This window comes from Nyctereutes procyonoides, unplaced genomic scaffold (assembly GCF_905146905.1).
Source record: "Nyctereutes procyonoides isolate TBG_1078 unplaced genomic scaffold, NYPRO_anot_genome, whole genome shotgun sequence".
NCBI lineage: Eukaryota > Metazoa > Chordata > Mammalia > Carnivora > Canidae > Nyctereutes > Nyctereutes procyonoides.
In genome coordinates this window covers 68,708,693-68,726,431 of record NW_026575051.1, presented here as the reverse complement: position 1 = coordinate 68,726,431, position 17,739 = coordinate 68,708,693, and the positions used below count along the sequence as shown (strand labels likewise).

At 40.7% G+C, this 17,739-nt stretch overlaps 1 protein-coding gene across 2 annotated transcripts in view; it reads left to right on the top strand.

Moving 5' to 3' along the window:
- Nucleotides 1–17,739, top strand: part of LAMA4 (laminin subunit alpha 4) — a 140,991-nt gene that overhangs the window by 32,266 nt on the left and 90,986 nt on the right. For both annotated transcript variants that reach the window (XM_055329718.1, XM_055329717.1), the window contains exons 2-3: nt 4,841–4,942; nt 14,526–14,650. In XM_055329718.1, the coding sequence (XP_055185693.1) occupies nt 4,841–4,942; nt 14,526–14,650 (227 nt within the window). The remainder of the gene's footprint in view (nt 1–4,840; nt 4,943–14,525; nt 14,651–17,739) is intronic.

Sequence of the window (17,739 nt, the reverse complement as noted above, 5' to 3'; positions counted from 1 at the left end):
ATGCATAAATTTTTTAATAATTTTTTTCTGGAGTTTAAAGGAATGATTTTACATCTTTATTCATTTCAGCCAGCTTTGGACTGTTTGTAGCAGGAAAAATTTGGAAATAACCTAAATGTCCAACAAAAGGGGTTGAACTGATACATATTAGTGGTACACCAAATGGTTAAGAGCTCACACCCAGAAGTCAAAGGATCTAAATCCTAGGTCCACCATTTCTCATCTGTGTTAATGGTTTGCATACCAAATCCTGTAAGCTACAAAGACTGATCTATAAATTGTAGGTGACAGCTCTTCCCTTATAGGGCTACTGTGGGGTAAAGTGAGAGAAGGATACAACATGACCAACGCAGTGACTTAAACGGGGTCAATATTTATGTTCAATTAATTAATGTTTCAATTAAATCAATTTCTTTCTTTCTTTCTTTCTTTCTTTCTTTCTTTCTTTCTTTCTTTCTTCTTTCTTTCTTTCTTCCTGCCTCTCTCTTTTTTTATGAGAAACAACATGCTATAGTAGAGAAAGAAAAAGATCTAGATGAATCTGAACTCTTTAAAAAGTTGTGTGACACTAGATACACTTTTTTATCTCCTCTGACCCTTGGTTTGTTCATTTCCAAAATGCAGATACTGATACCTAATGCACAGTTATTACAAAGACCAAATCCCATAATGTGAATGAAGCACTCATCATGCTACTTGGTACATAGGCCCTCAATAATAATAGCTATGTTATAATTATCTTCATTATTACCATCATTATCCTTGTTAGTATTATTAATTTTTGAAGCCTGGCCACCATCCCAGGCAGTATAAGTCTTCTGAATGCTCTCAGTTCAGCCACTCACATGTTTATACAGTTGTATGCTATAGGTCAGGTCTTCTCATACGGGTAAAAGTGGTCAGTCCGGCATCTAAAAATTGATTGTGAGACTTCTCTCGCTGACAGAGACACATATAAACATAAACACCATCTTCTTTTAATAAATTCTAGAGAATATTTCAAAAGAAGTCAGGCAGACATTTATTTTCTCTGTGGAAGACCACTCAGCTTTCAAATTCTCTAAATAATACAAGTCTTGGAATCACCAAGCCAAGAGATTACTAACCAGGAACAAAACTAAAAATAACTCTGCTTTCATTCTTAATAATTATCTACCTTTCAATATTATAACAAAGGTCAATTTTGCCAGTTCCTATAGAATTTCAAGAAGAGACTTAGTAAAAATTAACAGAACTTTCTGGCGCCGTGATAGAACATTTCCACATGAAAGGAACGCATTATATGGCTCTTCCTTGAAGATACTCAAACTTCTCTTGAACCACTTAAGAATTTACCATTCCAAGAAATCCTCTAAGTCTCTACAACATAAATGGTCCAAGGTAGCCAGTGCGTGTAGTGGTGGCAACAGAAACTCCCCAGGCCCAGGGTTTCCATTAGCCTATATGGTGCCTTTACACAAACTTAAAAATGGTGCCCCCTCTCTGGATAGATGAATTAGAGAATATAATCTTTCAGGTGTACAAAGCCTAGCAGGAAAGAAGTTGGCTGGGTTTCCGCCTCACCTCACCCTCTCGACAGGGGGCCAAGCGACTGCTCCACATGACCCTTCCCCTGCCTCCCTTTTTCTCTCCATCTCCCACAGTTTAAGAGACTGGAGCCAAGTCAATTTCACACAAGGTCAGAGCCTTCGCCTGGGGAGTGGATAAGTGGATAATAACAGGCTCTCTGGGTGAAGTCACTTCCTGAACTTGGCATAACATAAAGATTTCATTTAGCACAGTCCACCCTAGGCAGTGGCTGCCTGGACTGTGTTGAGAAAGATTGCAGACCAAATCCAGCCCTAGTAGGGTGCAGTGGGTATATTAGCAGCATAAACCATTGGTTTCCAAGAGCACATATGCTTCAGATTTCCGAACCTGGTCCAAACCGTTTAAATCACAAGCATTCTCTGAGCAATTAACATGTACAAGGCACTGTGAGAGATGCTTTAGAGCAATCCTTCCAAACCTGATCACGCATTGGAATCTTCAGGGGACTTTTAAAAAAGTAAAAATAAAAAACAAAAATAGATCCTTGCAACCTTTCCATAAATCTAAAGCTATTCTAAAATACAGAATTTACCAAATGTTTTTATATTGTTATTTGGGGTTTTTTTCTATGTTGTGCAATTTTTTTTGTTTTTTTTTTTTTTGTTTTTTTTTAAATGAATCTCTTGATTTAGCTAGGTCCTCAAGACATAAGGTATTAACTACTGTCATATTCAAAATGATGCATGTTATTTGGGGGTGCATCTTCATTTTTTGTCTTCTTCAGAAGAAAGAGCTACAGAAATACCTGAAAGACTTGAACTGATACCGGTTTAGAGTACCATTACCGAAATTTGATACCTTGGGCCAGAGGAAGGCCCTCTGGTTGATGATACACGTAGATCTTCCTATGTTCTGTTTCCAGGCATCACTTCTAGACTCCTTGCCACCACCAGCATGCTTTTCTCCTCCTAATACACCTCCAGTCTCTGCCCCACTCAGTGGGACTCACAGAAACAGAGACCAGAATGGTGGTCACAGAGGCTGAGGAGTGGGGGAAATGGGGAGAGGTTGGTCAAAGAGTACAAACTTCCAGTTATGAGATTAACAAGTTCTGGACATCTAATGTACAGTCCAATGATTATGGTTAACAATACTGTATTATTTACCTGAGAGCTGCTGAGAGAGTAAATCTTAAAAATGTCCTCATCACAAAAAACAAATGGTAATTATGTGACATGATGGAGATGTTAGCTAAAGCTATGCTGGTAATCGTTTTGCAATATATACATGCATCAAAATCAACATGTTGTACACCTTAAACTTACCCAATGCTAAATGTCAATTATTATTCCAATAAAGCCGGGGGCGGTGGGGGGGGGAATTGATTAATTTAAATAAATACTTTTTAAAATACAATATTTATTTTATAAAAAATACAGATTTTTTTTGGCCTCACTGTCAGAATTCCTGAATAAGAGACTCCCCGACATGTCCATGCATTGGCCAGTTAGAAAGCTGTTTTGGAAGCTACTGAGATCATTAATACCAGGCCTCTCGCTATTTGTATCCATTCCTCTGATAATTAAAACCCTCTTCATGTCAAACTGCAGGATGGGTCATCAAACTTATGTCTTATAACAAGAATACATTTTTAAATAAAACAGAGAAGTTTAAGCTATACGGCACATAGGTTAATTATTGCTTTGTGAATCTTTCTCTGATATACCTGTATATCCTTAAATATTTACGTATAGATATTATATCTGTGTACTGTATCACCATTAAAACATGTACTTTTTTTAAGATTTTATTTTTAAGTAGTCTCTATACCCAGTGTGGGCCTCAAACTGACAATCCCGAGATCAAGAGTTGCCTGCTCAACTGACTGAGGCAGCCAGGTGCCCCAAATATGTATTTTTTATAGTTTGAAACAAAACTCAAAAACACATGAACTTAGATGGTCTGAATTAAATACTTCCTGCTGTAGTTTTAGCACTTTCCCTCTCCATTGTTCCCTAGTGGAAATTGAGAAAAAGGCTTCCTATCAACCACAAACTCTCCATGATAAATATAATCCGGTTCCCTCTCAGCCTTACTTTTTCTCACTTAGAAAGATGGAAATTCTTCACCTTTTCTTCATGGACAAATGTCATGATTCTCTATTAAACTTCCTCCCAGTTGAATATATTAGATTTTAGTTTTCGGGCCCAAACTGGTGGTGTTTTTATACCGTGAATAGTGTCTAGTGGTTCTTTCTTTACAGAGAAAAAAGCAAGAGGAAATGGGGTTTGTTAGCACTCAGAGGGACTTCAGCCAGATATAATGAAAAATTTCCTGGTGGCTAAGATAGTACAAAGTACAATGAGTCAATGAAATGGTGGTGGGGGTGGTGGTGGGGTGATGTGAAATCTCCTACTCTGTAAGTTTGTGGAAACAACCCAGATTCTTATCTGTCTGGAATTCCTTAGAAGTGAATCTGTCTGGTGGGCAGGGAGTGGACTTCCAGGTCTCTAACGCCATTGCTGTCTTGCATCCTTAAGACATTCTGAAGAGACATAAAATACGTATTCACAACTCCAAGCACATAAATCAGGAACAATCTCACAAAGTTTCTCAACTGAAGCATGAGTGACATTGGCGGGGGTGGAGGGCAATTCATCATTGTGCAGGTTGACTGGTGCGTCGCAAGATGGTTTGACATCACCCCAACCACTTAGTACCTCTGGGTCTGATGATTTCATGGCTAGCATGAAGGAAAATAGCTCCTCACAGAGCTACGAGGACTAAATGAAATATTTGGACAGCACCCACTCAGGACCTGACAAGTATGAGAGCTCATTAACGTCTCTACCCCTCCCTTTAAAATTTTAGGATCTGAAGAGAAAGAATCTTTTAAGAGCCCAAGCATGAAAGACACATCTCTAAGTTGTTATGTTGCAGCCAGTAATTTCTGAAACCATAGGTCTTTATTTCGTGATGTGGTTTGGTTTGGTTTGGTTTGGTTAGAAAACAACACTTCTTTCTCCTTTACTGTTACCGAAAATCTGCTTATCCTTCCTTACAATATTAAGACAGTGTTAAAACGTTCCCATTCCCCCTGAAAAGTCAAAAAAATAAAAAGGGGGGGGGAATATAACCAAAAAAAATTAAATATACCTCACTGAACAGCAGTATAAAGAATTCATTCGAGTACATTTTGTAAGGAAATATGTACGTAGCTTAATAGCCATCTCTTCTTATGCTCCTCAGAAAATATTGACCAAAAGAAGGCTTTTCATTAAAGAAAATGTTTCTGTTGTGTCTGTTTCAGAAATGTGGTGCTGGATTCTTTCTCGCCCAGTCAGGAGAATGTGTGCCCTGTGTCTGCAACGGGAACTCTGACGAGTGCTTGGATGGCTCTGGATTCTGTGTGGTAGGTCGGGGCTCCTGTCACTGTGTCTTTACCTCACTGGGCTTCTTCATCTTCAGCGGGGATCAGATAGTCTTCCCGCATGTTTGAGCGCCCCAGGAAAGAGTCAGTCAAGCTCTCTTCTTGCCCTTCACCTTGTCCTTTGAAACGCGTCATAGAAACTACCGCTGATTGTAAGTGGCCATCAAGGCATAGGTATGACCCCGTGGGCTCCTGGAGGGGACTGACCTACCGCCCTTGGCAGCTGGTTTCCTCCTATCGGCCGATGGTGGAGGGATTGGAAGCGGTACACGGAGGAGGAGATCATCCACCCAAATGCCTCTGTGATACTATAGTTTGCCATATGTTTGGCTTCACGCCACATAAACCAGGAGAATAAAACAGTTGTTTCATAGCCTATTTTACAACCTAAGATAGTCAGGTCGAGAGATCAAAATTTTTAAAAACGGGGGTGGGGGTTTGAACAGAATAGCTAATAAAAATGAAAGCTCTGGCCTTGTGGTCTTTGTAATTCTGTAATTCTGTGCTTCAGCCCCAAGAAGACATTGTTTCCCCCTTAAGTGGGACAAATTCCCCCACAAACTGTTCTTCTGGGACGTATCACAGGGACTTGGGGAGGTGACTGAGAGGCCTCCTAGCAAAAGGTGCTTGCTACGCCTTTCCCGGGTTCACTGACGGGACAGCTTCTTGAAAATGGCTATTGAGATATTTATCAGAAATGGCTTTCGTAGCAGTCCTAGGAGGCCTTTTTAACAGACGTTTGCCCTAAGATGGCGTTTTCCTTCATGAGCTAGACCACATGGCAGGAAAATTAGATTCTTCAAGGTCCCGAGAGGCAGAAGAGGCTTTCCAAGACTGCAAGAGTAATTTTGCATAAACTACAAGAATTCTTGATTAAATACACCCTATTTACCTCAAAATTAGTATAATTATCCCTATTAAGCCGATCATTTTGATTAGAAGTTGGTCTCCGAGGTGTGCACATGGAGGCTGTTTGGCCGTTGTGAAGGTATTACACTGAGATGCCAGTTAGAACATTTCATCTACTCTGAACCCAGGGAGGGTGAATGTGGTGGCAAACACTGGACGCTGCCATCTCTCTGTAGTATTTGTTTAATCCTGGGGGGTCCGTCTCCCCCATCCTCCATCTTCTTAAATAACCATCACATCAGGATGTCCTCTAGCCGTGTAGGCACCCGCAGCTGCCAAAGCCTGCCCCTTTCTAAAGCTTCCATCTCCGGTTTCCTGTTATTTTAATCCCAGTGACATTTGAAAAGAAGATCCCGTGGATGCACTTGGACTAATAATGTACATCTCCGATAATTTGACCAACTAAAGACTCTTTGTCATCTGGTTTATTAAAATAGAAGACAATAGGGACTGGCAGGCCCATCAGCGGCCGTCAGGAGGCCAGTAAGATGGAAGGCTGAAATACAAGGGCAAAAAGTCCCTCCTGCTAAGTCCCTCCTGCGAAGAGCTGTGACAAAGCCTACTTGTCAGAAGAGGAACTGTCAAGGTTTTATCTCTGAGCTAGACATGAGCTCTGAGCCAGACAGTCATCACATTCCTTCACAGCTCCCGGGCATACAAAGGTCTAATAAAAGTTTGGAAATGGACTGGGGTGTAAACTCTTATATATCCGCTCAAGGAAGCTGCCAATCTTCCTGCAATTACTTTGTTCCAAGACAGAACTATTTTAAAAAGAAATAGCCATCCTACTCATCCTGATGGTGAACCCCCCCCCCATTTCTACCCAAAGGGAAATGGCTTGTTTCTCTGAGTGAAGTAATAGGTGCCCAATGTAAAAAACAACCAAACAAAACAATACAGCTATATGCTGTACATGAAATTCAGAGTGAAAATCTGGGATAATCATATGCCCCCACAGCTAAATATATATATATATATATATATATATATATATATATATGTATATATATAGTTATAAATTTAATTTAGAAAGACAAAAAAAGAATGCTCGTATTTAATTAAATGTTAGTAGTGAACAGAGAAGCTTGCCAATATAGAAAGAATATTTTGTCACTTAGGATGGTAAAATATAGGGGCACCTGGGTGGCTCAGTGGTTGAGCGTCTGCCTCAGGCATGATCCTGCTCAGGGTTTGATCCTGGAGACCCGGGATCGAGTCCCACATCGAGCTCCCAGCATGTAACCCGCTTTTCCTCTCTCTGCCTGTGTCTCTGCCTCTCTCTGTGTCTCTTATGAATAAATAAATAAAATCTTTTTAAAAAAGTAAAAAAAAAATAAAAGGTGATGAATATATTGCCAATGGAGTCCCACTGGACTCAAACTCAGATTTTCCTGTTTTCTTTGGCATCCGTATTCTGGCCTCTTGGGGGAGCAGGGCCAGTTATCAGCTCCTGCCCTGTAGCTCCACCATCCAGCTCACCCACTTCTCAGGGGTTCCAAAGAAGAAGCAGTGGCTCTGAGAAACACTTCCTTGGGGCCAACTCTGGACCTGAGGGGTTTTTTTTGTGTTTTTTGTTTGTTTGTTTGTTTGTTTTCTGGACCTAAGTTTGAATCAGTTCTTATTGTTTGCTTGCCTCACTCATTTCTCCCATCTAATATACACAGCCCAAAATAAAAGGCTTTCTTTTATTTCATTTTCATTTTATTTTTATTTTTGAAGGCTTACAATGCCTCCCTCCATCTTGCCTTCCCCCAGTTGTTTTTAATTCTTCTTCGATTCCAATGTCCAATTTCAATTTGACCTGATATTTTAGACTGATTTTAAGGAACTAAGCCATTTGATGATAAAATGTAGAGTAGACAAGGTTATGCTACCATTGGAGACATAGCAAGGAAGCTTAGAGTTGTCTTCATAAGAGGGATGCTTACTCTTCAAGTGCAGAAAACTGGCTAAGTGAAAAGTGGCTTCGTGAATGAAATTCAGCATGTCCTGGATGTTTCCAAAATACTACCTTGCATCTTACCAGAATTAGAATGCTCTGGGAAGCGTTCTCAGCTGACTGAGTCAGCCAGACAGGGCCCCAAAAGGCAACTCCAGCGGACATGACTGACTCTATAGGCAAGCTCCAGATGGAGGCATGAGAAAGAAATTAGGGGAGGAAACAGGTAGAAGCAGATAGAGGGCTGGTGGTAAGAATGCCTGGTCCCATGGGGAGCCTGATGCTGGACTGGATCCCAGGACTCCGGGATCATGACCTGAGGCAAAGGCAGATGGTCAACCACTGAGCCACCAGGGCGCCGCTGGAACCTATATTTATCCCAAGTCTATAGGTTAGGTACAGAGAATTAAGACGAGGCCTTGACTTAGGCCAGTTCCCATCTAAAGAATCTTCTCATCATTAGAAGAAAGCCAGGAGCCCGCTGACCAGAACTAGAGTGGAGATAATCTAACTTGAAGTTTACCACAGAAACAGGGCTCCTCGGGTTCTTTAGATTAAGGATTGGTTGGCCTCTTGATTTCATCTAACCATTTAACAAATAAGCTCTTTTTTGTTGTTGTTTTTTTAACTCCACTTATGTGCCAGCACTATTCTAGCCTCCAGGTTAAGTGGCTTCCATTGTATTGGGTTCCAGGGCTGTAGAAACTGAAGCACCTACTTGAAAGTGCTTCTGGACTTGACCGATGTAGCAAAGCTCAAGGTGTGAGGACCATGGAGCTTTACAAGCACATGCAGAAATCCTTATCTGCTCAATGACAATCAAATGAAAAATTAAAATTTCAGGGTCAGGGCACCTGCGTGCCTCAATCAGCTAAGGGTCTGCCTTGGGCTTAGGTCATGATGCCGGTGTCCTGGGATCAGCCCCATGGTGGGCTCTCTGCTCAGCGGAGAGTCAGCTTTGCCCTCTCCCTCTGCCCCTGCCCATGTGCTCTCTCTCTCTCTCTCTCTCTCTCTCTCTCTCTCAAATAAATAAATAAAATCTTTTAAAAAAAAAGATATTAGGGTCTGTGCCAGCATTGGAGGAAATTTTTTTCTAAATCTGAATGAGAATATTCAGATTTAAAACCACTAAAAGAACGGCAAAAATATTACTGAAATCTAAAGAGATGCCCATCAAGCTGTTATCTGGCTGCTGGAAACATGGATTTTTATTTTTTTCTTCTCACTTTACAGTATGCCTCCCCAAATCTTCTACAACTGCCAGTAATAATTTTGTAGTTAAAAAGATACTGATATTCAAATGGACTTCTACCCCGCCCTGAGCATAATGGAGTAATCCTGTATATTGAAAGCTAATGAATTTTTTATTATTCTCAAAGCCTAATTAAAACTTCATTCAAGAAAGCAAAGATATTACATCTCTAATTTCTGCAGACACTAGTCTTTTTCTCATGCTTTTAAAATTCTCCTTTATTATGTGTGTGAGACAGAAATCAACTAATGTAAGTTCCTGTAAAACTAAATATGTGTGATTAATAAACCAGCACATTCATTAGATGTCCCATAACAAGGAAAAAAACGAGTTATAGAGACTTCTTTTTCCTGTTTTACTTGCAACCATAAAGTTGGTATCGAGATCAAGTGCATAAATCTTACATCAAAATTTTGATAATTTTCCAGTATATTGCAAACTTGGAAAACCCCGAAATTTCGCAAATGGTGATGGATTGGGTTCCATGCTAACTGGAGTTTTGAAACAAAGTCAGAAAATTATTATGTCCAGAGAATTTAGAGTCCTCTGTTGCTTTGTGCCCAGGCACAGAAGAAGATTATAGGAACCAAATGTAAATAAGTTCCCTATTGGTCATTTATGTTTCTTCTTCCAACCCTAACCGTGTTCCTCTTCTTTATTCCCCATCTCAATTAATGGCAGCATCATTCTGCCAAACCGCCGTGCTAAGATGTCCCAGATGCTTCATCAGTTTCCGTTTCCTCTTCCCCAACATTCAACCCCCCTGGGGTGGGGGGGTGGACAGGTTTGGGGGAGACAACCTCTTCTCTTCTCTGCCACCCCACTGCCTAGTTCACATCCACAGCATCTCTCCCAGACCACAGCCATGACTCTCCAATGACTCATGCCCTGCTCCAGGCTTTCCCCTAATCTGTCTTCCTTATCAGTAAAGGAGGCATCTTTCAATCTAATCAAGGCATTCGCCTTTCTAAAATCTTCCAGGACTTTCTACGCCGGCCCCACTGAGCTTCTCACTGCCACCAAAACTAACTCTGTACACAGTCTGCGTCTGAATTACTGCTCCCCTGCCCTCTACCTGGGATTCCTTGCTTATCCTTCAAGGCCTAGGTCAAATGCCATCGCCTCCATTACATCTTCTGCAACTTTCTTGGGAAAAGCCAGACATTTCCTTCCTCTTTGTCCCATAGTAGGTGCATACTTCATGCATACCTCAGCCAGAGCCCAGCACCCTATTTTTTTAATAAATTGATTTTTATTGGTGTTCAATTTACCAACATACAGAATAACACCCAGTGCTCATCCCGTCAAGTGTCCCCCTCAGTGCCCGTCACCCATTCACCCCCACCCCCTGCCCTCCTCCCCCTCCACCACCCCTAGTTCATTTCCCAGAGTTAGAAGTTTCTATGTTCTGTCTCCCTTTCTGATATTTCCCACACATTTCTTCTCCCTTCCCTTATATTCCCTTTCACTATTATTCATATTCCCCAAATGAATGAGAACATACACTGTTTGTCCTTCTCCGATTGACTTACTTCACTCAGCATAATACCCTCCAGTTCCATCCACGTTGAAGCAAATGGCAGCACCCTATTTTATTGTTTGTTTGCCTCTCTGTCTCCTTCACAAGCTTGTGATTACTCAAAGGCAGGAACCAGATCTTTTTCATAAAATGACACATAATGACAAAATGACACATAAATGAATCTGACCTTCTCTATTTTATTTTATTTTTTGATCTTCTTTATTTTAACAGCAGTCATGGCTCATCGTCTGTCATGATATCAGCTGAATCCCGGTTTGTTAAATGAATGAATGAATTAGTATAACAAACTGACAAATGCAAAAACCTTTAATTTTATAATTTATGTGACTTTGGGTCACTCTTTGTTGCAGTAAAATATGTCTTTTTATGCAAGGTATTCAGGCTCAGGCTCAGCGCTGAGCAACTAGCAAACAGTGTTTTTATTTAGGCCCTGGCTTCACAAAGTATAGTCTAGACCAGTAGCACTGGGGATACCTGGGAGCTCCTAAGAAAGGCAGATACTCAGGCCCCACCCCAGACATCCTGAATCAGAACCTGCATTTTCACAAGATCCCCGGGGCGTTGGTATGTCCAATGAAGTTTAAGAAGCACTCATCTAGACAGAGCAGAAGTGCTCAAACGTCTCTTCTCATGACCCCCTCGCCCTCATAAGAATTATTTTATTCAAGTTGCCAGAGAGTTTTGTTTGTGGAGATTATATCCATCCACATGTACCACATTTGAAATTTAAAACCGTAAATAAACTTTTTTAAAAAAAGGAGGTGGGGCACCTGGGTAGTCAGTTAGTTGAGTGACCTACTCTTGGTTTTGGCTCCGGTCATGATCTCAGGGTCCTGAGGTCGAGCTCCAAGTTGGTCTCCACGCTCAGCACAGAGTCTGCTTGAGGTTCCCTCCTCCTCTCCCTTTGCACCTCTTCACCCCCCCCTTTCTCTCTCACTCACTCTCACTCTCTCTAAAAAAAATAAATAAATAAATAAATAAATAAATCTTTAAAAAAAAAGAAATTTAAAACTGGAAGTTTTTCTGGTATCTTCACGTTAATTTATTGGAAAATAATAATATTAAACCCATTACACGTTAACGTAAGTAACATGCTTTTATAAAATACAAACATATTTTACAAATTAAAAATATGGTTCATGTTTGGCTTAAGAGAAGGCAGCTGGATCTCATATTCCATTTCTAACACTTACCCACTTTCCTGCCATCAACTGTCTGCATGTAACTTTCTTAACAACTGGCCAAAGATTCAGGATGCTTTTTTTTCATTTTTAAGTGGGGTCAGTTTTATTAAAAAATAAAGTCTCCCCCAACCCAGCCTCAACAACATACTATTTTATTGTTGTCATTTTTCTTTTTTGATCTGTAAATGGCAGAACATTGCAGGTCAAGGTATATTTGCAATCCCAGAGTAAAAGGTTTCAGAGCTACGAGAAACTTCACAGGCCATCTCATCTGGATTCTCATTTCATGGTTAGAGAATAGAGACCCAAAAAGGTCAAGCAACCTGTTCAAGTCTAGAAAAGCTGGAAGCAGTAGGGACCTGGTCTAACTATCTCGGCCAGTCATTCAGAATGTACATCACTGCCTTTTAGGGAATTCCCTAACAAACCCTTTTAAAGGAAGGCGGATGAGGAAAGTCAGTGTTCACACTCTGAGCATTGAGAGGTCGGACAGATTTGGTGGCCGTGTCCTTGAGGATAATTGGTCTCTGTGGCTGCTATGGCAAACTTAGAGCCCTAACAAGGAGTCCAAAGCACCCATCAAGCCATAAGGGGACAGAAAGGAATCAGCTCATTTTTGCAGCTTAATAGGCATTAGGAAGTATGACCTAATGTCTTCCAACAAGCCTGTTTTCTTCTGCACAGATGGGCTTCATCTGTCCAACAGGGACTCAGAGAAAGTTGATCTTAGCCTATGAGCAACTGCCCCGATTGCTTATGCCTTAGATTCCTGGTCGTTGGGCAAGACTCGTTCGTTTTCCCTGAGATGGGAGATTGCTACCAATTTTGAGGTGATTTGGGTACATGTTAATATCCCTTATGTTCTCCAGACACTAATTCATTAATTCACCCTTTCCTACTTTTTCTTTTATTCCCCCCCCCCACAAACCTTTATTGAAGAATGACTTAGTTCTAGACACAGTATTAAGAACTGGGGGATGAATATATTAACAACCTGTTGTCTGTGCATCATACTTTTATTTTTCAGTTTCTCATTGATGTGTCAGGCACTCTGAACTGGCTTCTAAATTTTATTCTGTTAACATAATTCTAATCAGGGACCAAATGGCAGACCAAATGCCCAAAAGGTGTTCAACCGTGATAGCCTGTTGCCCACATTAGAACTTTGCCCTTTTGATTTGAAGTCCAAACTGTACGTTAAATGGTATGACACCTAATGTAGTCATTTTATGACTCTTTGGGGCAAAGAGCCTTTTGTCTATCACACTGGAGAGGTGGTGTAATATGAAAATTAACAGCCTGACCTCTGGAGCCAGATGGCCTGAGTCCGAATCCACTTTTGTCTCCTTCCACTCATGTAATAATGTATTGGGCAATTTATTGAACCTCTCTGTGCCTCCATCTCTTCATATGTAAAATGGGATAAAAAAAATAGTAACTTACTTTAGAATTATTCTAAGAATTAAATGTGTTAATCCATGTAACGTGTTCGGAGCAGAACCTCACTGTTATTCTATTTTGAACTTCAACATAGAACACAAAGACAAAAAGAAAGAGCTCCGAGTTCACCTTGCTGTCTTGCTTCATCTTGCCTTTCTTTGGGTTCTTCCACAGAGCTCTGTTTGAAAACAGTGTCTGCTGAAGCTCTCGGGCATAGATGTTACTAAGGGAATGGATCAAGCAGGAGGCTGCCTCCTGGATGGCATTCTAATTCTAATAGCATCATTTTTCACTGAGAATCGTATTCAACTTTTATACACTCTGGTGAATGTAAAGATGAAAATAATCACAGTGCTAATGGCATTGCCTTGTGCAATCCAGTTCAGTCCTGTTGGAGGAAACTATCAGACTAGCATCACTGCCTCTTAAGTGGGAATTAATCCATGAACTTGTCACTGCGGAGTTGACTCCATTCTGCTGAGCACCTATTCCAGTTGAGGCAGCGGCAGCACAGTACTGAGAGGCACAAGGTGGCCAAAGGGCTGCTGAGGCTGGGAGCAGATGTTAGCAGAACCATGCGGGTAGTGGAAGTGGGGGTAGGGAGGAGGCATCAGAAGGAATTCCTGGAGTTCTGAGGCCTCGTACAGATCCTGAAAGATGAACAGGAACTATCAGCAGAAAACTCAGCCTATTTGGTGCTTTTCTTTCAGTTGTCTCCACCACAAATGGAAAAAGCATACAGAAAAACTAGCGTATTATTTGTCATATGTCACTCTCCAGGTTACCAACCCATTAGCTTTCATATATATTAGATAGATTAGATGTTTTCATCTACCTTTTATTCCATTTATGCTTCAGTAAATGTTCTTCCAAGCCCATAAATCCTTAAATTGTTCCCACTGTCATGGGTAAGTATCAGGGGGATTTTTTTTTCCATTTCATATTCATTCCAAGTCAGTAAGCTGATGTTTCTAGAACATTCAGAGTTTGATCCTTCTGGTTATTATGTTGAATTGAAATGAGAAACTGATGAATTATCCCCTCTGCATGCAAACTCTGAATTCCTCAGGCTGCTGGTTCATACACGGAAGTTCAGGATGAAGTCATCCCTCCTTGTCCACACTTTGTATCATTGACTGAGGCCAACCTGGCTCTTTTGTGCTGACCGGTTCTGACCACACAATCAATTCCATCAGCCTGACACCCCCTTTACTTCGAGTACTGTCTGGTTCCCAGATATGTTGTGTATGTAACGTTTCTTTTGTGTCTTTGTCCATCTCCCCATCGTTTCCTCACAGCACTGCCAGCGGAACACAACAGGAGAGCACTGTGAGAAATGTCTAGATGGTTATATTGGAGATTCCATCAGGGGGCCACCCCGGTTCTGCCAGCCATGTCCCTGTCCCCTACCCTACATGGCCAAGTAAGTTCTGAGAGAAGATGTTCTCTTCTGCTCCTTACCCTCTTAATTGTGTATTTTTCATTTTTGCTCTATCCAGAGTTCTCAGGTTTTCCCACCTCAGTGAAAAGACTGAACACCTCATGTAGAGATGAGACTGGAAAAGCTATAGGGAAGTTCTTTAGCCTAAATACACTTTGGGGGAAATGCAAACACTTGCAGATGAGTGATGACTCTGTTCCCAAAATATTGGGTAGCATCATAAGGCCAATGGAGTCTCTCAGATTTTAGAAGCGAGGCTAGTTTCTTGGCCAGCCCCTGACCTAGGGAGATCGCAACCGGTAATGCCAAGAGATTCATAATCCAGTATTTTCAGTAGTGATGTTTCCTCTGCCTCTCACAGAGTAGACGTTGTCCTACATGTGGCGGCCAACTGTTCAAGCAGCATCAGAACATAGATAAACAGGACGCATGCTTTAGGCCAGTCAGCTCATAAAAGATTTCCAAGAAAACTAATTTTCACTTCTGAAAATTCAGAAGCCATTCACTTCTGGCTATGTTTTGACCTGAGTGAGAAGTCCAAGAGAATACATGTTAATGGAAATAGTGGAATTCTTTTCAGGCGCACAAGATGTATAAGTCCAATAGTCAAGTCATGACTGGCCACTTTATTGTCTTAACAATGACAGAGTGTAGAATTAAAATGGTGGAGTGGTGTCTGGTTTTCCAAATATCAACCATTTCTCTGATTTTCTGAAGCCAAGTGGGTGTCTTACAATCAGTTCACTTCTGACAATAACTACCTGGAGTTAGTCAGTTGATGGAGAAATCAGCCATAAATGGGGTCTTTAGGCTACTCACATGTCTGCTCAGCTAACTATAAATTCAACGTACCCCACTCAGGTTCAATCATTCTCTACAATGACTCACAGAACTCAGGAAAGTGCTGTACTTACAATTACAGTTTTATCCTAAAGGATATAACTCAAGCCAGATTGAAGAGAGGCGTAGGGCAGGGTGTGAAGAGGGAGATGGGAGGGAGCAGAGCTTCTATGCATTTCTGGGTTGTTCACCAACCCCGAAGCTCCACAAACCTCATTTGTTAAGAGCTTTATCCATGTTTCATTACATAGTCATGATTGATTAAATTATTGGTGATTGAAACTCAATCTCCGTTCCCTCTCCCCTTCCTTGAGGTTGGGGGAAGGATAGGTTTGAAAGTTCCAACCTTCTAACCAGTTAGTTTTTTCCTCTGGCAGACCAGCCCCCATCCTAAAGCTCCTTAGAGGGCCCTGGAGAGTCACCTCAGTAACATAAACTCAAGTTTATGCTGAAAGGGGTTCTGAATAATAAAAGACAATCTTATCACTCAGGAAATTCCAAGAGCTTTAGGAGCTCTGTGCCAGAAACTGGGACAAAAAACAAATATATATATATATTTTTTTTTTCTTAAACCACAGGTAGAAAGAGTATTGAAATCTAGGCTCTTATCACTGCTTTGGCACAAAATAACTATATGACCTCAGGCAAAGTACTTTCTCCCCATGTCTCACTTTCCATGGGATTTGGAGTCAAGGAGACTAGATTCAGATCTTGGCTCCATTTGTTGATTTTTTTTATCTGCTCTGGATCTCAGGGGTATTTTTTTCCCTGAGTCATGTAAGGATCTGCCTCATAGGGTTGGACTAGGATAATATGTGTGGAGCATATGAATTGGGGCCTTCTGTAGCAGAAGGTGTTTGCTAGTTACTGCCTTTATTGAACACATACTTTGTATTTTTTCTAACACCAGTATATTGCTTACTCTGTGTCAGACAACATTTTAAATGTTTGGATGTAATATTTAGTTGGTATCTAGTAAAAAGAGTAAATTAAATAGTGCTTATAAAATAACTTTTAAAGAGCCTGAATATCACACACACACACAACTTTTTTTTTTAAATTTTATTTATTTATTTATTTATTTATTTATTTATTTATTTATTTATTTGAGACAGAGAGAGAGAGCTTGTACATGAGTTGGGGGAGAAGCAGATGGAGAAGGAGAGGCAGGCTCCTCACTGAGCAGGGAGCCCAACATGGGGCTCCATCCCAGGACCCTGGGATCGTGACCTAAGCCAAAGGCAGATGGTTAAATGACTGAGCCACCGAGTCACCCTCACTTTCTTATAAGACAACCAAGATGACAGCCAAATCTCTCCCTAATTTTTTTCCTGAATTGAACACCAATATCAACTAGCATTTCACCTAAAATTTTGTGATTTGTTCAAATCCTCTGATGAGTCTCACAGTGAAGAAGTCAAAGGTTTTACAGCCCCATTTTTCTTTAGAAGCCACTAAACTGCTTCCGTCCTTACTTTGTGATTTTTTTCATGTCCCATGGTATCAACAATGTGTGCAAAATGGATGGTATTGAGAGGGAGAATAGAAACCTCAAGCATTGAATGTTCTGTTATTTTCACCCAAGTGTATCCTGATTTATGAGCTCCCTTTGTCTCATGTAGGTATATTCTTTAATTGTTCATTAATATTCTGCTCTCAAACATTAGTCTTAACCATATCTGATGAGATGTTCAGCTTGCTGCTCTCTTGCCATGCTATTGTTATTTTGTTAAAAATAACCTCCAACTTTCCAGTAACAGGTTCCCCTCATTCTCCCAAATAAATGATGCTATGTAGCATCATCTGATCAAAATAGGTTAAGGAGCCCTGAGCTGCAGAAAGGCAATCCTCTAAGTTGTATCCTCTGACTTTTGCCCTTTTTGCTTCATTCGTGTTGATGTAAGAAACAAAGGCAAAAGAAAAAAATTAAATTTCCTTACTACTTACAGCCCATTGACAGGTCCTTAAAACAGCAGAGGGGACTTCCTCTGGGAACTCAGCTGTCTTGATGTTGACAAATAGCAGTCTTAGCTTAACTTTATCCCAACCCCTCAGGATCCTGTGAGTCTACTTTAAACATACAGAAATTCCTTTGGATAAAAAAAAAAAAAAAAAAAAGAAAAAAAGAAATTCCTTTGGATACTTCCTTTATCTCTACCCCCCAGATATATGTTAGCAATCATGCTCCAAACATATGGTCCACTGACATACATCTGAAGGGTCTCGAGGGG